Source organism: Theropithecus gelada, chromosome 2 (assembly GCF_003255815.1).
Source record: "Theropithecus gelada isolate Dixy chromosome 2, Tgel_1.0, whole genome shotgun sequence".
In the NCBI taxonomy this organism is placed as follows: domain Eukaryota; kingdom Metazoa; phylum Chordata; class Mammalia; order Primates; family Cercopithecidae; genus Theropithecus; species Theropithecus gelada.
In genome coordinates, this window is record NC_037669.1 from 67,333,925 (window position 1) to 67,357,669 (window position 23,745).

At 37.0% G+C, this 23,745-nt stretch overlaps 1 protein-coding gene across 2 annotated transcripts in view; it reads left to right on the top strand.

Moving 5' to 3' along the window:
- The window catches only part of SHQ1 (SHQ1, H/ACA ribonucleoprotein assembly factor), a 107,324-nt gene that overhangs the window by 26,930 nt on the left and 56,649 nt on the right, over positions 1 to 23,745 (top strand). For both annotated transcript variants that reach the window (XM_025374971.1, XM_025374972.1), the window contains exons 6-9: positions 1,089 to 1,216; positions 7,927 to 8,081; positions 9,863 to 9,916; positions 12,193 to 12,316. In XM_025374971.1, the coding sequence (XP_025230756.1) occupies positions 1,089 to 1,216; positions 7,927 to 8,081; positions 9,863 to 9,916; positions 12,193 to 12,316 (461 nt within the window). The remainder of the gene's footprint in view (positions 1 to 1,088; positions 1,217 to 7,926; positions 8,082 to 9,862; positions 9,917 to 12,192; positions 12,317 to 23,745) is intronic.

The window sequence follows — 23,745 nt, forward strand, 5'->3', positions numbered from 1 at the left end:
ATGCTTTTCCCAAGAATACCAGTTTCCAACTTTGAATGCAAGATAGAATCATTTCTAAATAAGTGTCCTCTAAGAGTGAGAGGTATATTTTGAATGTGGCTGTTATTTTTCTAGTTAAAACAGGAATGTAGAGTACAGGAAAATTAACTTTCTGTTCTCTACAAATGTTGCTTTTATCTTCTTCAGTAATTTAAGGAACTGTTAAAATTCATATCTTAATAAAATAGATTGTATCTTGGTAGAAAATATGAGTGCACATGCCAAAAATGGTGTGTGTGTGTGTGTGTGTAGCCCCTTTTAGCGTCTTTGCGGAGATGCAGTATCCTGAATTTCCTACTCATCTGCTTGTTTTTCTTTGCTGGTTGAGTTCAAAAATTTTTTCCTTTATTGAAATTTTACTGAAGTCTGTGGTACTTGCAGACCTAGCACAAGTGCTAGATTTCATTCCAGTGTGTCTTCAGATTTGCTTCATTTCACATCATTGAATATGGGATGGGACTTCAGGGTAGGACCAGTCTTCTACGTACCTTCTATTTAAAGACATCAGAGGTTGGACACAGTGGGTCAAGCCTGTAATCCCAGCACACTTTGGGAGGCTGTGGTGGGAGGATCACTTGAGGCTGAGAGTTTAAGACCTGTCTGGGCAAGGAAGCAAGACCCCGTTTCTATAAAAAAAATAGAAATTAGCCAGTCTCAGTAGCACGTGCCTATAGTCATAGCTGCTTGAGAGGCTGCGACAGGAGGATTGCTTGACCCCAGGAGTTTGAGGCTGCAGTGAGCTGCGATCATGCTACTGTACTCTAGCCTGAATGACAGAGTGAGACCCATCTCTTTTTAAAAAAGTTAACAACAACAACAAAAAAGATCAGAAATCTTATATATCCCTTTAATCAGATACTTACTTTTGTTTTATGATAAGTAACTTATGTTTGTGGTTGGTAACTACAAAGAAAGTAAATAGAGTGTTCAGTCTTTCCTTGAAATGTACTTTGAATTAAAAATCTGTATTTCTGGTACAAGTATGAGTTAAGATAAAATGTTAAAAAGTAAAAGCCAGTATAATAAGTTCTTTCAATGTTTTTTCCTAGAGCTGACTTTTTTGAAGACGAGGCGATTGAACAGATTTTGAAATATAATCCTTGGTGGACTGACAAATATTCAAAAATGAAGGCCTTTTTGGAAAAGAGTCAGGAGGAAGAAAATCATGCTGCATTAGGTAAGGAACTCAAATTCGGCTAATTTGTTTCATTTTAAAATCTCATGGTATATGTACCACATTTACTGCCTTCCATATTATTAAGCATATAGATGTAATTGCCTTATAATGTTAAAATATGAGTTTGAATTGCTAGTTTTGGAAATGACGTCTTTGCCTCTGACTGGAACATGCCACTAAGTAATTAGGCTTATTTGTGTTGGAAAATTCTTTTGAAGTATGTTTTCCTTTAGAATCATTGGAGTTCTTTTACAATTAATTATTTTTTAAAACCTAAATTTAGGGATATGATCACACAGGACATTTGTAGTTTCTCAATAACCTGCTTAAGAGGTATGAACATTCTTCTTTGGTAAGGACATTTGAGTATTCGTAATGGGGGGAAAAGACCCAGGTGGGAAAAGACCTAGATGGACATGTTATTACCACCTTGTCTAAGTACAGCGTTGATATATTAAGACTATACATTAGAAATATAACATTTGCAGACAGATCAAGGAAAGAACACCCATGTTTTCTGTCACACTGATTTGGCTTTTATTTACATATTAAAAATAAAATTTCAATGTTTAAATGGAAAGAATACACACATATGTACATTCTGAAGAATACTGAATGGAATATAGACTTTTTCCACCTCAAGTTCCTCTTCCCAGAAGTAATCACTATTAGTAATTTTGGGGATATTTTAGAAATATATATTCCCACATCTAAATAGTTGCTTTTAGAAATGTCTACACATAGACTCACGTATACCCGGTTCGTACCTTGTTGTTTTCAATTTGTAGTGTGTTGCACATCTTCCATATCAGTATGTACAGATCTACTTGAAGCTTTTCATGATTACCTAGTATCCCGTTGGATTTTTTTTCATGATTGATGGATATTTGGGCTGTTTACAACTGGTGGACATTTGGGTGATTTCCTGCTTTCTGCAGTTGCAAATAATATATATAGTGACTTTCTTTGACCACTCATTCTGAAGTAGCTGCAGGATCTCTAATGCATCACAGTTTTTTATGTTCTGCATATCAGTGCAATAACCTGTTATCTGCTATTTTTTCAGTGTCTAGTATAGTGCCTGTTATACAAAGGTACTCAATAAATATCTATAAATATTGTAATAAATATTTTTATGGTTAAGTTTTATTAAAGTTTAGGTGATTTCTAGCAGATCAAAACATTGCTACTATAATATTTTAGAAAAAAGAGGATTAGCTTTAGTGCATCACAGAAGCTCATTATAGTGACTCTTGTTATAGATTTATTGTCGTTTTCAACAAATCCTGACTTTTATATTTGAGTTTAAGCAGCTTTCAGACTTCTCACGTTCTATATGTATATATAGGCACATTTTCAGGTTTAGGATTGCTAACACAATTTAGATAGTTAACTGTATATGCTAGATAGATCTGGTCATAAAGTTTGAGCAAACTTAAATCATCTAGTATATCAATTGGTCTGAGTCAGTTTCCCTAATTTTTGCACAGTATTTTAATGAGTGGTGTGGGAGAAAATTGATGGTTGCGTAGTTGAGTTTTCTGTCCACCAGGGTGAGCTAGTGGCCCTAAAAATCAAGAGAAGGCATTCCCTTTGATTTAAATTCTAACTTGCTCTACTTTGATAAATTGTAGCTTATTCTCAGTCCAGTTTTCTGTGTCAGCAATGCTTTGAGTTAGTCTTCTCTGTGTAATTTTAGCAGGAGATCAAGCCACTCAGTCCTTTTAACCACCTGCCCTCCTGACCCTTCATCTGACCCATGGCTGATAGCCAGGCTGGTGCATCAGGAACAGTCACAGTCTGCAAAGCCATTATGATGATTCATTCTAAAAACCACCTTTAAAAATAGCAAGGACATGTGATCCAAGGTAGAAGAACTTGAGCTTTGTGTTGAACAGAGTGTCTCTTCCAGTAATACCAAATATAAGATATAAACTCAATGTAGGCTTGGGGTTGGACTTCTTGTTCCACCACATGCTTGTGATATGATCTTGCACCTTTGGGTTGCTGTGGAAATCCTGTACCTTCCTCAGAGTTGTCCTGAGATTGAATGAAACGTTATATTTAAAATCCTGTAAATGTTAGAAATTATTATTATAGAGTAAAATCAGTCACAGGAGAGCCAGGAGTTGGTTAGTTTCTCTGTGAAATTACAATTTTTATACATTTAGAAAGCTTTAAGGGAAAGTTCCTTGTTAACAAAATTTCTCTCTCATTTAAAAAACTCTGGTTCAAATATTTGAGGCACTCGGAATTAGAGGAATAAATTGAAGTGTGTTGAGCCAGGATAAAATATGGGGGAAAAGAAATAAACCAAGAAATAAACCTCACAGTTTTCTGCTTACCTGCGGTGCCTGCTGCTGTACCTTTTCCCCTCTTCCTCTTTGTTCTTTGCCTCTCTGGCCTTCTTCCTCCTTGTGTCATAGCTGTGGGCTGTTGTCTGTTTAACACCTCCTCATCAGGTGTTGCCAGGCACATATAACAGTGCAGGTGAGGGTGTACCTTTGATTTGTTCTGTATCATAAAATATTAACCTAGATTGCTTTGAATTCCAGATAAGCCTTAGGTGGTGAACTTTGCTCCCTCTCTTTCTCCCTCGGTTGTAATTCTTGTCATTTTCATCACAGCCCTGAGTTACAACAGGGAGACTTTTCTCCAGCTTTGTAGTGATCCAGATTTTCCTCCCCAAAGGCTTGTAAATGGAAGTGTTAAACGCTATGCTTCCCCTGAGCTCTGGTTTCATGAGGATGAACTTACCGCATTTCCCATGTTGTCTTTCAGTGGTTAATCTGAAGCTCCAAAGTCTTGGCACGTTATTGCATGTTATGACACCACATAACATTTATAGTCAATGAACTTCCTAGCAGGGACATCCTGTTTGGCACCAGTGAGCCCTTCAGTGTTTGTAGAGATAACTGTCAGTGTCAACTTTGAAAGTTGTAGCACTGCAGGGCTACCCATTTAGGCTGAAGGTTTGAATGCAGCACAATTTTTTCTGGTTCCCTTGATCTGGTTCCAATGAATGTACAGTGTAATAGACAGATGTGCATTACTCTGAGAGCATCGAGATCCTTTGTGATTTAATTGTTGACCTAGATAAGAGGGATGTTTGGGAGGGGGATTTAGAGAGGAAGGGAGGATTTAAAAATAACAAAATTAGAAAATATTTGGGAGAGAAAAGTGACTACCTTGCAGACATCTTTCCATTTTGATGAGAGTCCCTTTGCAGCCTTCAGACATATTGGTGGCGTTTTGATGTTGGGAGGTGGTCCTCGGCCATTTGCTTCAATGCTCGAGTACCAGTTTCCTCCTCAAATGTACTGAGTTCAACTGACTTTTATTTCACTGGAGATTGTTTTTAAAAGTATAATTAACCAAAACATTGTGAACTATATGGCAAAGCTGCTTTGTAGTGTAGCTAAGTCATAAATGCTTGACAAATGTTACTCATGGTGGCAATCATCCAAGCATTGTTGGCACTGCATCTGTAGTTATTTCCAGTACTGCTGCTAGGTTAGACTTGATTGTGTGCAAACTTCCCCCAAGTTCCCCTTTGGGTGATATGATTTATAGCTCTAATAAAAAAGGCCTTAGGGAGCTCAGACTTTTGGTTTCTCTAGTGATTTCCTGGTTTGTTGTTATTGTTATTTATCATCTCTAATTTCTTTGCTTGAATTTCAGAATTTAAATGCATTTGTGTATTATTAATGAAGTAGGCCACAGTGGAACTTATAAATGCTCAGTAAAAGGTGGAAGTGTTTTAGGGAAAGTCTAACAGCTCCTAGTATCCAAGAATTCAGAAGAATAATTCAAGTAGGTTTTTCTTCTGTGCACAGTTACTGAAAATGACTAATGTAGAAACACTTCCATGTGCGTAATGTAACATCAGAACCTACATTGCCTAGATCAACTTTTACAAATGATTAAGCATCGATAGGTATGATTACTTAAAAATGAAGGCATAAATATGTGGAGAGTTGACATGTTGCTAAATAGTTTCTGGGCCAGCTTACTTTGTGATTGAGAATTATGTGGGAGCAGGGATCTTTATTAGTCAACTAGGATATAAAGATATTTCTCTAGTCAGATATCATGAACACCTGGCATTTTCCCATTAGCTAAATTAATGAACATCTCAAAAAACATACCTAAGGGAATACTGTCTCAAACCTTCTTGCTAAATACCAGGAGTCTTAAAATATTTTGTCAGGTATGCTTTCTTCCTGCAGTGAGTATGTTCCTTCATGCCATTTCCTTAAATCAAATTGCTTAAAGTGAACTGAGAGCTTTTATTTAAATTAAGGAATCTTCAGATGTGTCCTCCAATGAGGCAATCAGCACTCAGTTTATCTGTCTTATTGATTAAATCTAGTAAATTTTAAATTAAACACAGTTGACCCTTGAGCAAAACATGTTTGAAATGCATAGGTCTGCTTTTATGGGGATTTTCTTTTGCCTCTGCCACCCCTGAGATAGCAAAACCAAGCCTTCCTCTTCCTCGTTTTCCTCAGTCTACTCAATGTGAAGACCAGGATGAGGACCTTGATTTATGATGCTATACCTCCACTTAATGGATAATTTAATCTTAAAGAGACTTCATGTACAATTCAAGGATTGGGGAAACCTTAACTAAAGCTGTAAATCCAGAATATTGTCTTAAAAAAAAAAAGATGGACATATTTGACTACATGAAAAATGAATGCTTCAATGGCAAAAGGTACCATAAACAAAGTCAGTAGAGATATGGTAGCTTTGGAAAGATGATTAGGGTTTATATCTATAATATACAGGATTCTTAATTTGACAAGACAAGCCATCCAATGGAAGAAAAAACTGGACAAAACACATACGAATGGGTTACTCATAAGAGTGCAAATCCAGATTGCTTACAAACCAAGAAACTAGTGCTTAAAGTTGAGCATTTGGAGAAATACTAAGTGAAATAACAATGATAAGTCACCGTTTTAGTTCTCTTTTGCTGTATAACAAATTATCACAAGCTTCACACAGTGTACGTTCATGATCTCAGTTTCCGTGAGTCAGAAGTTGAGCCTGGCTTACCTGGGTCCACTGTGTAAGGTCTTGCAAGGCTGTAGCCAAAAATACCCATCTTATTTTTTTAAAAAACAAATGTTGGAGGCTGTGTTTCCTGGAGCTCAAGGTCGTCTTCCAGTCTCACATGATTGTTGGCAGAATTTAGTTCCTCGCAGATACAGAACTGAGGCCCCTACTTTGTTGCTGGCTGTCAGCTGGGGGCCACTCTTCGATCTTAGAGGCCCCTACAGGTCCCTGCCATATAGCCTTCTCACAGGCTCTCTCACTTCACCGTGTGACATTTCTTCAAAACTAGCAGGTGAGTCCCTGGCTTTGGTCTGCTAATAATGGAATGTAATCATGGAAATGACTGTCCCATTGCCTGGCCGTATTCTGTTGGATAGAAGCAAGTCACAAGCTCCATCCCCACATAGTGATATGACTCATTGGAGGTCATCTTGGAATTCTGCCTGCTATACTCAATTTATTAACCTGGAAATGATTGTAAAAAAGCTATTACATTTCTTGCCAGGGGAAAGTGGGAGGTATGTGTAGGAAGAGGAACTTCTATTCATGACTGTGAGAAAGGAGAGTTATTGTAGCCTTTAAGTAAAGTATCTTTCTAAAACAGATACTTTTTTAACCCAGTCAATCCAGTCTCGAGAGTCTACTTTATGGAAATAAAGCCTCTAATATCCAAGGACAGAGGATAAGGATATTTACTGCAGCATTTTTAGCAGTGGCAGAAAGCTAGAAGCAACGTGAATGCCCATCAGTAGGGGGAGTGGTTGGATAGAGCATGGTACGTTTTGGAATATTATACTCCTTTACAAAAATTAGTTACACACCAGTTGACTTTTAGGGATTTGCCAGAGGTATTGTTGAGTGAGAAGGGCTAGATGGAGAAAAATGACCTAGTTATTTGGGTCAAGGGAGGGCGTAGGAAGTACAAACTCCCTAGTATGTATACTTGTGTGTCTGTATATGATTACATGTCTGTAGAGAAAACTATGGAATGATATATACTAGATTTTTAGTGGGTGAGAGGCTGTTGACGAATATTCAGGTGGAGAGAGGGTGCCAAGCAAAAGAAGAAAAGGAAAAAGGAACCATGTTGTAAAGAAACAGTCTCGTCCCACAAGTCTAATGTATGTGATGTGGTCATATGTAAAACTTGATTTATATGGTAGACAATATGAGATTTTAATGGATTAATTTGAAATGAAATTTAGTTTAGTTTGAATGTAACAATTTTAATTGATTAATATCTGGGAATATTCCTATTTCTTGGTATAGAACTTTCAAATGGATAATGAATATTTTCAGTGTACTTTAGCGCTTTCTGTTGTCAAAATGTGTTATCTTAATTTTAAAGTCAGTAACTGGCATTCAGACACCTTAAGTACAGAACAGTGTAGCAAAAAAGGGAGGGTTGGGAATTAAGGAATAGGTATTATTTCGAAAAATCTTTATTCAGTCCTATTAGGATTTGAGCAGACTCACAGCTCTTACTAAAACTGTGACGTCTACTTAAGTTATTTATATATCCAGAGTTAAGTAGAAATAACTTTTATTTCAGTTTCTATAATCAAAGTTCTAATTTTGACATATCTTCCACATTGGGGGATTTACAAAAATGAATGAAACATCTAATTTTTAAATGGGTTTTCTTCTAGTGTCTTTTTCTGAAGAAGAGAAATATCAGCTACGAAAATTTGTCAATAAATCTTATCTGCTGGACAAGAAAGCCTGTCGTCAAGTGTACTACAGTTTGATTGATATCCTTCTGGCATATTGCTATGAAACCCGTGTCACTGAAGGAGAGAAGAATGTAAGTGCTTGTATGTGTGTGTGTTGCCATAGATGACTGTGCTGAGTAAACTGCATTAAAGCATCAGTCTTTCTTGTCTAGAGTAGAACTGGTGGTGATTAGGTATTCAGGGGATGCCCCCGGCAGGGTTGCGTGTGTGGGGTGGTGGTGGTGGGTACCCACATGCAATCATACATTGCTTAGTCGGTCTTTTTCAGTTTTCTCTTGGGATTAGTCTCTGCAAAATAGCAGAGTAGGGAAGTTTAAGGGAGTAAAGCTGAGAGTAGAGAGGAAGGCTACTCTGAGCCCTCATCTCTTTTAGGCCAGAGAAGTGCTCTGTCACATGACACTTCACATTGGCCAGGGGGTAAACTACCATACCCATTTATATTCTTTCTCTCCGCCAGAAGTCAGCAGATGCAAAATATGGCATTTTACAAAATAAAGAAATCTTAGTATTTACCTGCAAGTGTCCCTCAATTCATAGAGTGTGTGGATTTCTGAAAAATTATATGTAAATCAGATTTTTTAAAACCGGAATTATATCTTTTTTTGCTATTTAAAGGGATCATGTTATAAAAGTAAATCTTTTTGTAAATTATTTCTTAATCTTTTAAAAAATAATATAGACTTTATTGTATTTCTTCTTAAACCATATTTGATATTGTAAACTTCCTTTTCACCTATACCATTGATTGTATATTTAAAAAGGCTGGAAACCAAAAAACAGCCTTTCTAGTTAGTGTGGCGCTGCAGCTGTTTATAATTGTCCTCGCTCTAAAGGTTATTTTTGATCTGAGCATAACTTTCCTTTTTTGAATTACACAAATAATTCATATTGTAAAGGAAAATATACAAACGAAGGAAATAATTAAGATTTCCTGTAATTTTAGTCATCAGAAATAACCGTTGTTACGTGGCGATATATCTATTTCCAGTCTTCTTTCAGTCCTTGGGTCCTAACGTATATACTATTTAACCTGCTTTTTTCACTCAACATTATAGCACTAGGATGGTATTAGAGTTAGAATTTTCTGTGTACCAATTTTTTTGTTGTCATGATTCTGAAAATTTCTAGGGTGACTCTTGACGTTTGTGTCTGACTCCAAGATGACTATTAATTGAGTGTGCTAAGGCTACTTAATATATCTGAAAATACTTTTGGTTTTCACTCATCTTTTAAAGATACTGTAAATGGAGAAAATGTTTTCTTTGACAAAAAATGCTTCATATTAAATCTTGAAAAGATGAGTGTTTAGGTATACTTGAAAAAATTTACCATTTTTTATTCTTGTATTTGTGTATTTAAAATCATCAAGTCTTACAACTTGAGACCTCCTCTAGAATGTGCTTATTCTCACCAGCATTCTCTGAAAGATCAAATTTTCTAGCAGCTTCTTAAGTGCCACAGGTAATACTTCAACATTATCTTTGATTCCTTTGATAGATTATTTATGGATTGTTTGGGAGGCATGTAACTTAGTTGAAAAAGGACAGAAATTGAGCAGGGATTACTTTGCTTTAACTTTTAGTTTCAAAACCCCTGGTTATTTGCTCTTGTGTTCTGGTACTTTTATCAGTAGAAAAGTTTTATTTTCAAAAATCCCAAGTAAAGTAAACAGAAACTTCCCACTGATAGTCTCTGCATCAGCACAATAATTATTTTTCTGTAGTTGTGAACACTTCTTAGTTCTCATATGTCAGTGATCCTCAGACACTGGTTGAAAAAATGGATTTCTTTGGTTTGTTTAAATGACTTTACCTTTAATGTGATGGTACTCTTTTCTCCAAAACAAATACAGGTTGAATCTGCATGGAATATCAGGAAACTGAGTCCAACACTATGCTGGTTTGAGGTATGATTTCCAGTTGCAGTTGTTTACAGTTTGTTGTTCAGGAAGTTATTTTTGTTGTTTTTACATCATTTGGGGTAATTCAAGCAATTCCTTGAATTTTTAAAAATAGAAGCTCTATTGTACAAGTTTGTTTTCCATCTTTTTAATAAAATTCTGATAATGAAACCAGGTAGAGTATTTTGGAAGTTGGGGGAGGGAAACACACTTCGGAGAGAGGATGGAGACATGGTTTGTTGGGAAAGAATGTGGGGTAGAGTGAGAGGTGTGTTGTAAGCTGGCATGTATTTACTGGAGCTTGAAACTCAAAGATGGAAGCAAACCTAGGTGATAAGTGACCATCAGGGTCTATGCCAAGAATAAACACACACACACACACGCGAAAAATAATGTTTTTATATGTTTTATATATATATATATATATATATATATATGTATATGTAAGAAAAACTTCACCTGTTCTCAGTAAGTCTGTGAGGTAAGTGTTGCAGGTTTTACAGGTGAGGAAACTTAGATCATATAGCTTAAATCACTTATCTTAAGTCCTGCAATTCAAATGTAGTCTGGTTACATTTGATAACTCTTTTAGTATGGTAGTAATTGTTTCTGTGTTCTGAAAGATGGTTGTGCAGGTCTCACCAAAAATACCAAAGGATAGTATCTTTAAATTTATAAGTTTTTAACAAACTTGTACATCAAAACAGTAATTAAAAGCAGAAACTTTAAAAAAGTATCAAGATTATATCATCAATGAAAACAGCCAGTATTTTTTAAGTTGCAAAATCCAGGTTGGTTCATTGACGTCACTTTGTTAAAATAATAGGTAAGTTGTAAACAGGAACTGAAACACTTACTTCATTATAGAATCTTACTACTCCAAAAATGATTCAAGGACAAACAACCTGACCAGCGGCTTCAGCTGGGAGCTCATTAGAAAGACAGCGTTTCAGTCCCACCTCACACCCACCGAATCAGAACCAGAATTTGTAGCAAGATCTCTGGGGAGTTTGTATGCCAACTGAAGATGAAAAGTGCTCCCCTCTAGGCTTCACTGGAGTTCCTCATGTTGCCATGATCAGCATATAATAGAGGAATCGGTTTCTGTGTTAGCATTTATTAATATGTTGGAAGTAGTTGGTGACTGGATAATTTTGTGGTGTAGTTATTAAAAATCTACATGAAAATTCACCTATTTATGGTTTTTAAGTTCATAATTCTCTTTATGTCAAATACTCAGTGTTAATCAGATTTCTCATAGTTTTAAGGATTAATGTACATGTAAATTATCTTTCTCCCTTGGTTTTAAGTTTTACATATGGTTTACATTTTTTATACTTTGTTTATCGAAAAACAATTTTGTGGAAATTTTCTGTTGTCTAGTGTTTTTAGTAAGTTTTGAATTGCTAACGTTATCAGTTTGATACCATTCAAGATAGAACACCTTTTTTCCCCTAGAAATCAGTTTGATAAGCAAGAGCAAATTACTCAAGTAAATGTCTTGTATTACCCATGTCCAGTGCAAAAAAAAAAAAAAGAAAAGAAAAAAAGAGGAGAGGAAGTTGAACATACTTTACTAAAGAGTTCTACTTTTTTTTTTTGTGATGGAGTCTCGCTGTATTGTCCAGGCTGGAGTGCAGTAGCGCAATCTTGACTCACTGCAGCCTCTGCCTCCCAGGTTTGAGCAATTCTCTGCTTCAGCCTCCTGAGTAGCTGGGATTACAGGTGCCTGTCACTGCACCTGGCTAATTTTTGTATTTTTAGTAGAGACGGGATTTCGCCCTGTTGGCCAGGCAGGTTTTGAACTCCTGACCTCAGGTGATCCGCCTGCTTTGGCGTCCCAAAGTGCTTTACAGGCATGAGCCACTGTGCCCGGTGAGTTCTACATTTTTGATGTCTGCCATATTGAATAGCCCTAGATGACAAAAACATGAAATGTAAATTATTTTAAAATATCCTTTATGTGCATCTGTATTTTGTTAATGCCATGTGTTTTAGATTCTTATTTGTAAGAATCTAAAATACTTAGGACTTTAAAAAGCTTTCTTGTGACATTTGTGATGTATTGATAGTGTGAGAAATTAGAAAAACTAAGATTCTATGTTTTATTTTAAGGTATACGAAAATAATCTTATTTCATGGTTTTATGTTTCTCTTCTACTTGGCATCACAATGATCCGAACTTACAGCTTTTAAATGAGAAAAGCTTCCTATTTCATTGTGTGCTTTTGTTTGTGTGACATTTTATGGAAATGACTGCTTATTAAAATGCCACTTCACAGACTTGGACTAATGTTCATGAAATCATGGTGTCTTTTGGAAGAAGGGTGCTGTGTTACCCACTCTATCGCCATTTCAAGCTGGTGATGAAGGCCTGCAGCGACACTATAAAGATATTGCAACTAGGTAAGATATTATTGCACTTGCAAATTTGGGAGGGAAAAAGTTGTAAGTTTTTAATCTGTGAAGATACAATTATTTTTGTTTTTTTTCTGTATATAAATAAGTAATGAAAAATGAATCCAACCTCTTTTAAAGTATAAAATTCCTGTGTATAACATATATGTAGATAAGTAATTGCACAGAGGCGTAATAAAAACTCTTTTCCGAGAGGAGTAAGGAAGGTAAACAAATAAGGCACACACAGTATTGCAAACCATTTTACATTATAATAGCTTGCATGGTTCAGTATTTCTTGACTGCCTGTAATCTTCTAGGCTCTATGGTGGGGCTGAGGGTCTAATAATAAAGAAGGTAGAAAAGTTCCCTGCTCTGTTGAAGTTTACAGTTTTGTCAGACAGATGATGAGTAAGTAAGCAGTTCCAAAGAGAGAGTGAAAAGTACTCTGCTGGGAGAAGTCCAGGGATCATTTAGGAGGGGACAAGTAACTTAGATTTGGCATCTCAAGAAAGATTTTCCAACAAAAAGTACAGCTACTCTGAGCACTTTTGACTTGCTAAATTCAACCCGAAAAGACAAACACTTGCTAGCTTTAAGGATGTGGGAAATTCTGAGTTCTGAAACAAATTCCAAAGTGCCCATAATATTATCATTAGAATAAGTATATAATTTCCAGGGTAATGACTTTGAAGGGGGCACCATCCATTTGTGTGTATTAGTTCTGGCACATTTATTTAAAACTCACTCTTAGTACTTTATGGTCATTTCTTATATTCTCCCCCTGGGGAGACTCATCATTCCTTTGCCCTTAGATAAAAGTGTTTCTGGGAACTTGGTTTTCAGACTTGAGAATAAGAAGGGGAAAGAAAGGAAGTTCTTCCCTCTACCTCCAGGTGACTTCACTGACCTAAAGAAGAGAATCACATCTCAAATGTTTTCTCCTACTTCGAGGTGTACTTTGCCTTCTGTGTAACCTGTGGTCTTCTTGCCCTGGTGGCGGGGATGGGGGAGGAAAATCACGTTTGAAGTAGATTATTTTAAAGTAGACAATAATTGTAAAAATGAATCATGGTTAGATGAAAGATGCCTTTTTATTCATCCAGTTGGTTTAGACTAGCCGTATTTTATTTTGAAGGATTGTTGATTATAGGATAAAAGAGCTATCATTGAGAAATCTATTTTCTTTAACTTAGCAGTGGGAAACAAGCTGCTTTGTTTTTTCACGTGTTATTTCTTCTTGCCTTCCATCCAAGATGTTTTTTGAATTGCTAAAAGTACCTTGGAAAATCAATCTACTATAAATGACTGTGTGAGCCTCAGTTACACGTCACCATTCATTTCTTTTTTAAGGCCTGCTAGATTATCTGGGCATTATTCATGGACTTAACCAGTGAGAATGCAGTTTGCGGTTATCCTGTTATATCATGGCTTCCAGATGGAGAATTGGCAGAACCTCCACATGCCCGTTTGCACACACACTCACGCACTCACACACTCACTCTCCCTCTCTCACTCTCACTCACATATACAAACTACTGCTTGTTACTTTTTATTCTGGGAAGTAATCTAGTTCTTTTGACTTTTATTGGAAAAGTAATCAGTTCTGTGATTGCATAACCAAAAATAAATTCGATTGCCTTGACTTACACAGGAATCAATTACCCAAACCGTTTTAGTAAGCCAGGACTGAAAATGAGACTCAACTTTTATTCATTATCACTACGACAAGAAGTAGTTTTATCAACTGTGTTATGATAGCAACATAAAACTTGAAGTAACACACTGGAGGCCACTGCTAAAAATGAACCTGAACCCTCTATGTACCATGTACAGTGTGTCCTGTGACTAATTTGGGTTGTGGCTAGTTAGTGCTAAAACTGAGGGCTGGGTTGTCTAGAATTTGTGCCAGAAGCTGTGGAGATGACATGCTCTGGATGAGAATTGTCACCTGTCTTTGTACAGGTGGATGGCACAGGGATGCCATTCTTGCCGCTGAAGAGGCTCATGTGTTTGAACACCCCATAATTTAAATAAAGGTAGCTCTGGTTTGGCATTTACTGTTTTCCAAGAATGAATTCACGCCTACTTATAATTCAAAATGCAGTCACAGTGTTCACACTTTTTATTATAAAGGTCAGTATAGTGTTCCATAGTTGAAAGTAATGAATAACCCTGGCTCCAAAGAAGGATTGATCTTAAATAGAATGAGCTTTCAAAACCAATGTAGGAGTGCTTCAGAAACTACAGAATATGTCATTATAACTGATTGACTAAGATCTGAGTTTTCAAAGAGCCAGGAATTGGCTTCATGTGACTTAACAAGTAGCCTTTACAAGGATTCTTTACTAGGCCTTTGGCTCTTTTCAGGTTTGCATTTCTTTTCATTCCATCCCCTCCTTCAGAAGACTGTATGTTTATCTCTGGAGATTGCTATTTTGTTTAATCCAAACTCCTTACGGGCAGGAAATCCTGCTTTGCCCCTTAAGTACTGTTTTAGTGCTTAACAAAGGACCTTGCTCTCTTTGGATCTTGGGGCACATGACTCCTTTTTTTCCTCTGTCTCTGTCTCTTCAACTTTTATTGCCTCTTTGTTCCTTTCTTTTTGGACGAATGGATAAAATTTTTCATGGAAGCATCACTTAGCTGCTGTTAGTCAATTAAAAATAAAAGAGAAAAAGCAGATTTTCTAATGTATCTTCAGAAGAGTTATTCTTTTTTTTTCTTTTTTCCCTTGAGACATAGTCTTGCTCTGTTGCCCAAGGCTGGAGGGCAGTGGCGGATCTTGACTCACTGCAACCTCCACCTCCTAGGTTCAAGAAATTCTCATGCCTCAGCCTCCCAAGTAGTTGGGATTACAGACATGCACCACCATGCCTGGCTAGTATTTGTATGTTTAGTAGAGGTGGGCTTTTGCCATTTTGACCGGGCTGGTCTGGAACTCCTGGCCTCAAGTGATCTGCCTGCCTTGGCTTCCCACAGTGCTAGGATTACAGGTGTGAGCCACTGCACCTGGCCCACTCAGAAGAGTTACTCATTTTAGAAGTGACAAGTCGTAGTTTAATACTTGATCATACATTATTTATGTAATTTAGTGAGTGCATTGTCTACATCTTATTAATGTATAGAAGGTATTCCTTACTTTACTTCCATTAGAAGGGTAGGATGGGATGGGGTGGAAGAGAAACACCAACTTAATTTTTGCTTCCAGTTCTCCCTTTGAACTCATTCTGTGGGTTCTTTTTTTTTCCTTCTTCTTGGATGGAATATATATCCTATATATATCATATCGTATATTTGTCTCCTATAATATATATCCTATAACTTTTTCTTTCACTTTAGATTTTTAAAAAGTTCTTTTACTACTTCTAGTCACAAGAGGAGTCTAATTTCAGCACTTAAAATGTCCACTTTGAACTTCATTACAAAAGGAAATCTTCCCTTCCCCAGCTGGGACCTGCCTGAGGGTGGGTGACCAGCAGCAGGGAGGAGGACCCCTTTCACTTTGACAGGACATACTGCTTTCCTCCACTCGGCCACCACATGCTGCTCTGTCCTGCTTCTTAATGGAAGCCAGACACCAATCTTTGTACTCTACAGTTGATGTCTACAGTTAAAATTTCCAGGGTAAGCAAGTTGTACTCTCTTAGGGCCTATTAAAACCCCGTTTCTCTTGGTTTGAGGTAACAGAAAAGCACCTCCTTCCCGCACCCATGGAGTGTGGTAAGAAACTGCAGAGCACTCTACCACCTTTATCCATGGAGATTTTTTCTGGACCTCTTTACTCTTAAGCTCCTGAAGGTGAATATTTGGCGAATGAATTACAAATCATTTTTAGTTTCTGTCTCTACAAGTTCAGCATAAAGAGGTTAGTATCTCTTTAAAATATAGGGATACTTGATACCAGTTATTTTCTTTGTGAGCCTCGTTAGAAAAGAGTCAGAAAGAGTTCTGTCCTGATGTGTTGATAATACGTACAGGTGGATGGCACAGGGATGCCATTATTGCCACTGAAGAGGCTCATTTGTTTGGACACCCCATAATTTAAATAGAAGTAGCTCTGGTTTGGCTAGTTTGTTAATAATAACCATAGCTGCGTGTGTTAGCTACTTTCTGTGTGCCAGCACTAAGTTCAGTTCTTTAGATGCCGTATCTCATTTTGCTCACGTTGCAATCCTGTGAAGCAAGCATTACTATCCCCATTTTGCAAATAGAAGACAGGCTCAAAGAAGTGAAGTCAATGGCCCAGGGTCTTACAGCTAGTAGGTGGGAGAGCCTAGATTTGACTCCAGATCTGTGTAACTTAGAGTCTGTGTGCTTATATATATTGAACTAGTTATAAATGAAATTATATGAAGCCTGGAATTTGCTTCAAAATAGTCCAGAGTGGGTTGTGGGAAAGTGGGTGGGGTGTAGCTGAAACAAGGTTGGCTACAAGTTGATGGCTGTCTGGGTGATGAGTATGTGGGATTCATGATACTGTGTTCCCTATTTTTGTACATGTTGTGATTTTCCCTTAGACAAAGTCTTTTTTTTCTTAAGTCTGGACTCTTCACCACCATACTACTCTTCACCACCATACTAATAAAAACATATACAGTTGTTCTTTCTATTTGCTGTTTTGTTTTTAAGGTTAATAGAAACCTACTTTTTAATAACATGTGAAGTCTGATGAATAGTAGCTACTGAACAGGTAGTAACCCAAGAAACAGCCTTCAGGAGTCTAGTTGTTGTCACCAATTAAAACCTTGTATTACTTCAGATAATTAATAGCCCTTACGTATCAGTTATTAATTGGGCTTAATAAACACATTTTCAGAGATTACTGCTTTACTAACCTCTTCTGTAGATAAAATAACACAATCAGTGAGAAAGAAAAGAAGAGCTATGGCACCAAGCCCAGGGCTTATGACTGATCAGTTTTTTAAAAGAAAAATGGATGTTTAAAACGTTGAGGTTTGGCAAGTGTATTGGATGAGCTCCGAGTTTGGAGGAGACCTTAGAGGTGAATTTCTTTTTAATGTTTACATTTTACTTATTCCAGAGTCAGTATAGCAAATGACTTTTTAAAAAATTGAATTGTAGAGGAGATATTGCAAACTCGAAAACTAAAAGATGAAATCACTGCGATTTTCCAGTGTTGACAGTTATCTATATTTAATTTCTGTAAGTTCCCAGTTCTGGACATTTTAAAGAATTGTTAGGCCTTTTAATTTTTACTCTTTAAATACGTCGTATGAAACTATTTTGAGATTTATTCAACAAGTATTTGTTGAGAACTTGCCGTGTGAGGCTGCTGAGCTGGATTCTGAAGATATAATAGTTCTAATGGGGGCACAGGGCACAGAATTACACAACTACCAGGGTTTTTGAAAAATTGCATTTGTATTAAGTAGCTCAAAAGAGAAATATGGAAAGTGAAAATATAAGCCAGGGAAACTGACCTACATTTAAGTCATTGAAGACATATAACTTCCTATTGTGGGAGCCTCTGCTTTATTTGACCTTTAATTCTCAGCTTCTACTAGTTTCCTAGCGCCCTCAAGTACTTGTTAATTGCTTGATGAGTTCATCTATTCATTGATTTGTTCGACACATATTTTGAATGTATACCTACTCAGGAGCCAGTCCATGCAAAGCACCCTGTAAATATAAAGAGCAATAGAAAAATAAATAAATGTGTGGGCTTTTTTGGGGGAGCCTGTTCACTAGCCATGGAGCTAAGATGTCCCTCAATAACATAAAATATATAGTCAACTGTGGTAAGTGCCTTACAAGAAAGGTGGATTAAGTAGTTGAAAAAAGAGAGAGATGACACATTTTGCTAGGGGTCAGGGAAATTTTCATAGAGGCTGTGAGATTTGAATTGGGACTTGAAGGATGGAGGGAATGTTGTAAACATTGTGAGTAAACCGTGTGAGGAGGTTCATGGGATAGTATAGTTTCTGCTATGAAAATGTGTTTGTTGGAATGAGATGATGGAAAATCGATATGCTATCTGATGCTGAGATTTGCTCTATAGCCTCTAAAACTAGTTGATAGTTTCTTTCCTATCTGAGTTAACTGGTCACTGGAATTTACATCTCTACTTTTCAAATATTATTGCTTAATTCCCTGCTCCTTACCCGGGAGATGGTAATTCCTTGTGTTTTCTTCCTCCTATTCTAAATTGTTCTTGAACTTTTTTTTTCTGACTTAATTCCCCATACCAATTAATGTTTCTAAGAATAGAACAATCACGGTGCTCTCAGAAACTTCAGCATGGAATTAAAGTCAGCTACTGAAGTAGCATTTGTACCTGTTTTTGTTGACCATTTTACATACCAACTAATCCAAGAAAGGAGAGAACTTCAGAGGACAGCAGGAGTTAACTCCTGGAAATCATGAACTGCTGCTGAATGTTTGAAAGGGAGAACTCTGGATTCTCCTTCTGTGAGGCAAAGTGAATTCCTTTTACTCTTGTTTCTTCCTTGGAGTACAAGTCTATGTTCCCAGCCTCCTAAATTAGTACATTCTTCCCATTCATATGTATTATTTAACCTCAGAGCATTTGCAGGTTTATACTTATAACCCGTTATAGAAGGGTATTGTGTATAAATGTAAACATTAAAAGAAAGAATATCAAATTCTAGTCATCTCCATAGAATCCCTTTCCCCCTAATACTTCTAAATAATGTTAATCACTAAAAATGTTTAGATTGCTCTCATGGTAATTTTTGGGTTACATTTGTATAAAACATTCCTGGTTCTCTTAAAATACACAGTAGAGGGAAGCATTTCCCATATGGCTTACAAATAATAAATTGCCTTTTAATTGCAACAAATGATGAATAGCTTGTGGTTATTTGGCTTCAAAAATATCACTTAAAATATTTTAAAATGTTAGTATTCTTTGAAAATTGGAGTTATATAGAAATGCTTACTGATGGGTGATGGCTTCAAGTCGGCTGACCTCTTAAATATTACATACAATTTAAATCTACACTATATTTTCTGTATTACTTATTTTTGTTAATTTCAGCAGCTTCTGAGCTGAGCAGTGTAGAAAATCCCTAGAACTTAGTTACATGGTTTGAATGTATGGCTTAAAAAAAACTTCTATAATTAGTGCCTCTTTAAATAAATGTAAAGTCAGTTTTGAGATTATTTTTGTGGATCTGATTTTTTATGGAAGTAACTTTCTGTAAGAAAATAGCAGCAGAAAATTGTATGTGTTTTTTGGGGGAACAAAGAGAAAACCTTCTATTTGACCCTAATGAATCAAGGTCCTATTGTGTATTAATACTGAGGCCTTGATGAACTGAATTGAATAATAGTTTATGTTTTACCTGGAATACATGTAAGAATTACAATTATGTACCACATAACGACTTTCAGTCGGTGATGGACCACATGTACAATAGTGGTCCCATAACATTGTAATACTGTGATTACTGTATCTTTATTTTCTTATTAAATTTTTTTGTTTGTTTTTCTTTGAATCAGAAAAGAGCTGGAATATACTGTATCTTTTCTATGCTTGGATATGTTTAGATACAAAAATACTTAGCACCGTGTTACAATTGCTTACAGCATTCGGGACAGTCATATGCTATACTGGTTTGCAGCCTAGGAGCAATAGGCTATACTATAGCCTAGGTGTGTAGTGGAGACTACCATCTAGGTTTGTGTAAGTACATTCTGTGATGTTCACATGGCAGAATCACCTAATGACACATTTCTCAGAACATATCCAAATCATTAAGCAACATCTGATTATATATATATTTAGGTAATTTAGAGTTTCATTTCATTTCTTTTATTTTTTAGAGACAAGGTCTCACTCTGTCACCCAGGCTGGAGTACAGTATGGCATAATCATGGCTCACTGCAACTTCAAACTCCCGGGCTCAAGCTGTCCTCCTGCCTCAGCCTCCCAAAGTGCTGGTTTACAGGTGTGAGCCACCATATCCCAACTTAAAGTTTAAAGTAAGAAGTTAGCGTTGGAAAACAACAAGTGGCAGACATTTATTTATTCAACAGACATGAATCAAATCTATTCTCCATGCAAGGGAGTATAACAGAATTGGTGAGGAGTTACAAGATATTTATGACTTGGTCTTAGCTCTTAAGGAGTTTGTTGTGTAATAGGAATGATAGGTCAAAAGATAGGGTACAAAATGTAAGTATTTATGACGAGAACACATGGACACGGGCAGCAACACCCATTGGGGCTTTCGGAGGGTGGGAGGGGGTGGGTGGGAGGAGGGAGAGGATCAGGAAGAATAGCTAGTGGATACTCGGCTTAATACCTGGGTAATGGGATGATGTGTGCAGTAAACCACCATGGCACATATACCTCAGAACTTAAACGTTCAAAACAAGAACAAAATGTAAGTCTTTATAAGATACAAAGGAGAGACTCCCTTTAAAAAAGACCTTAACGGACAGGTATGGTGGCTCATGCCTGTAAACTCAGCACTTTGGGAGGTAGAAGGGGGAAGATCTCTTGAGGCCAGGAGTTTGAGACCAGCCTGGGCAACATAATGAGACCTTGTTTCTAGAAAAAAAAATTTTTTTTTAAATTAGCAGGGCATAGTTGTGTGTGCCTGTAGTCCTAACTACTTGGGATCCCGAGGCAGGAGGATTGCTTGAGCCCAGCAGTTCGAGGTTACAGAGAGCTATGATCACACCACTGCACTGTAGCCTGGGTGACAGAGTAAGACCTTGTCTCTAACAAAAAAAAAAAAAAGAAATTACCTTAATGGCCATCCACAGGCCAAATCCATCTTCTATTGCCCTTGAGCTAACAATGCTTTTTACATTTTTAAATCGTTGAAAAAAATAAAAATAATATTTTGTGACTTGGGAAAATTATTTTAAATTCTCATTTTAGTGTCCATAAATAAAGTTTTATTGGAACACAGGCTCATTCACTTACATACTGTCTATGGCTGCTTTTGTGATAAGATGATAGAATTGAGTAAGTGCATCAGAGATTGACCTGCAAAGCCAAAATATTTACTTTCTATCTCTTTACAGAGAAAATTTACCATCTCTGCCTTGGGTATGTACATGGAGGTTGGAGGGAGCCCTTTTGTAGGGAGCTGAGGTCTTTGGCTGCTTGCCATTCCAAATAGTGGCCAGCATTGAAGTAGATCATTTCAGCTGTTTTCTCTCGCCTTCCCACAGGATGAAATGTAGCTGATCTAGTTGGCTCACGTTAGAGTAGACTTCTGTACATTAGGAGAGGCAAACTGAGGTGGCTACTTCGCCAAGCAGGTAAATGAATAAGGATGCTAGGGTTTAAGGAAATAGAGACTAATGAGGCCTGTGTGAACTCGAGAGATACATGGCTCAATTGTAGCCTACTGGTGCTGTGTGAATATGTAGTATTGCCAGTTTTAAAAAGAAGTAGAAAGTAAAATTAAAGTAGAAAGCTTTAAAATCTTTTAAAGCTTAAGTATGAACAAAGAAGTAAAATAATTTAAAATCACACTGTAAGAGCCATAGCATGTCTGAGAGCCCACGTCAGCCTGGGAGGCCCCCGGTTTTCAGTCTCTGCTCTAAAGCAAGCTAAGTGCCAGCCTGTCTTTCTCAACCCTCTTGAACCTGCCAGTTTCTAGCTGCAGTGAAGGCTTGCACCAGGTCTTTGCTCCTTCAGTCCTAGCTTGAGACTGAGTCTCAGCCTGATACAGGTTCTAAGATTGGGGCAGGCAAAGGAGGTAAGAGATGTCCCGCATTGTCTAATGTAGTTAACACCAAAAAATCTTTTTAAAAAGTGGATGCCCTGCCTCTCTTTTGACTACTTTGTATTGTTAATCTTGTCAGCCAGAGCCTGGTCAGGGTGGAGGAAATGAGTGATAGGATTTCAGTTACCACACTTCACTCTGACCCAGATAGAGTGCTTGTTAGTAGTGGGAGGAGAAGGGATTAATAGGGAAGGAGCAAACAGCATAGACCTAATGAGTGATATATAATGATAGTTACTAAAGAATGTGTAGGATTTAGAAAAGAAGATGTGGAGGAAGGGTATTCCCTGAGAAAGTAGAAGGCAAAAAAATCAGAAAAAGGAAAATAAAAGAGTTCTATGTCCAAGAAACGGCAAATTCCCGTCTGTCTGGAGGCCAGAGGTGTGAAGGGGAATGGTAGGGTAAAGATGGAAACTGTGCTGGGACTGGGCTGAAAGGAACCTGCAATGGCTTGCTGATGAGTTTGGGTCTTATTCAGGGAGGAACCACCCAAGAGTTTGGCATTGGAGCTGGTGAGAGGCTTATGAAATCAGATTCATCTGGTAGCAACACTTAGGATAGAGTCATTGAGAAGGGTGAAGTTAGTAGGCATGGAGAAGAGAAGAGACTTATTCTTGCCTAGACCCAAGGTAGTCTGGGGACAGGCAGTATGGTCTGAACTACAGCGCTAGCCACGGCACTGAGGAGGAAGGAATATGTGGGCAGGTGCTTCACAGGTAGCGGGGGCAGGGGCCAGTAACGGGAGTGCCAGGGCTGATCATATGACCTGTTGTTGTCCTTCCCTTTTCGTATATAAAGTACTTACATGTTTGTTGTCTCATTTAATTTCCATAGCAATTCTTAAGAATTTTTCTTCTAATTTATCCCCGTGGAAACAGATTCAGATTAAGTACCGAACAGCTAAGAAGTGATACCAGAAGCAAGCAAACTCTGGGCTGCACAGCTGGTCCCCAGTGGAACTGTTGGGATTGTTACCATTTTTACTTTGTGAGAAATTAGCTAAGAACTGCATAAGATTATTTATGTGTAGCTTTTTAATGATCTTTCCTTGGCTTTTTAGAATTGGGGAACACAGTTCTAAGATCTTAATTTCATAGTCAAAATTTTCATGCATCCTTTTCATATAAATTAAACTTACATGTAGAGATACATATCTAATCAGCTTTACTAAATTATATTTATTATCCATTGATTAAAATATAAAGAAGCATAGCTCAGTCTACCAGTGTGCACATCATTTAGCAGAAAGCAAACATATTCACTGAAACACAGTGAGGATTTCAAAACGGTTTAGTTTTTCTCCTTGTTTACCTTGACATACTTATCAGTACTTGAGATCACCAAAATAAATTCATCAGTGGTAGGATTAGGTTTAGGTTTGGTTTTTCTTTTTATGAGCTCTTTGAGATATCCAGTTGTCTTTTTCCTGTATACTCCTATTTCTTCTTTCCGACTTCATGAAATTTTAGTTTTTTTTTCATTTTGAAATAAAACAAATTTCAAAGAATTAGAACTCTATTAAGTGGTATTTATTGGAAAAAATGGAGTGTAATTGTTTTAATTAAAAGTACAAAGGGCATTGAAATACATACTGTAATTCTTAAGATGGAAAAATTGAATACAAATTTTACCCACAAAATTTTGAAGTTTTCTATGCCTGTGGGTTTTTTAAAAGTTCAAGTTTAGGTTGCGGCTGTTTCAAAGAGC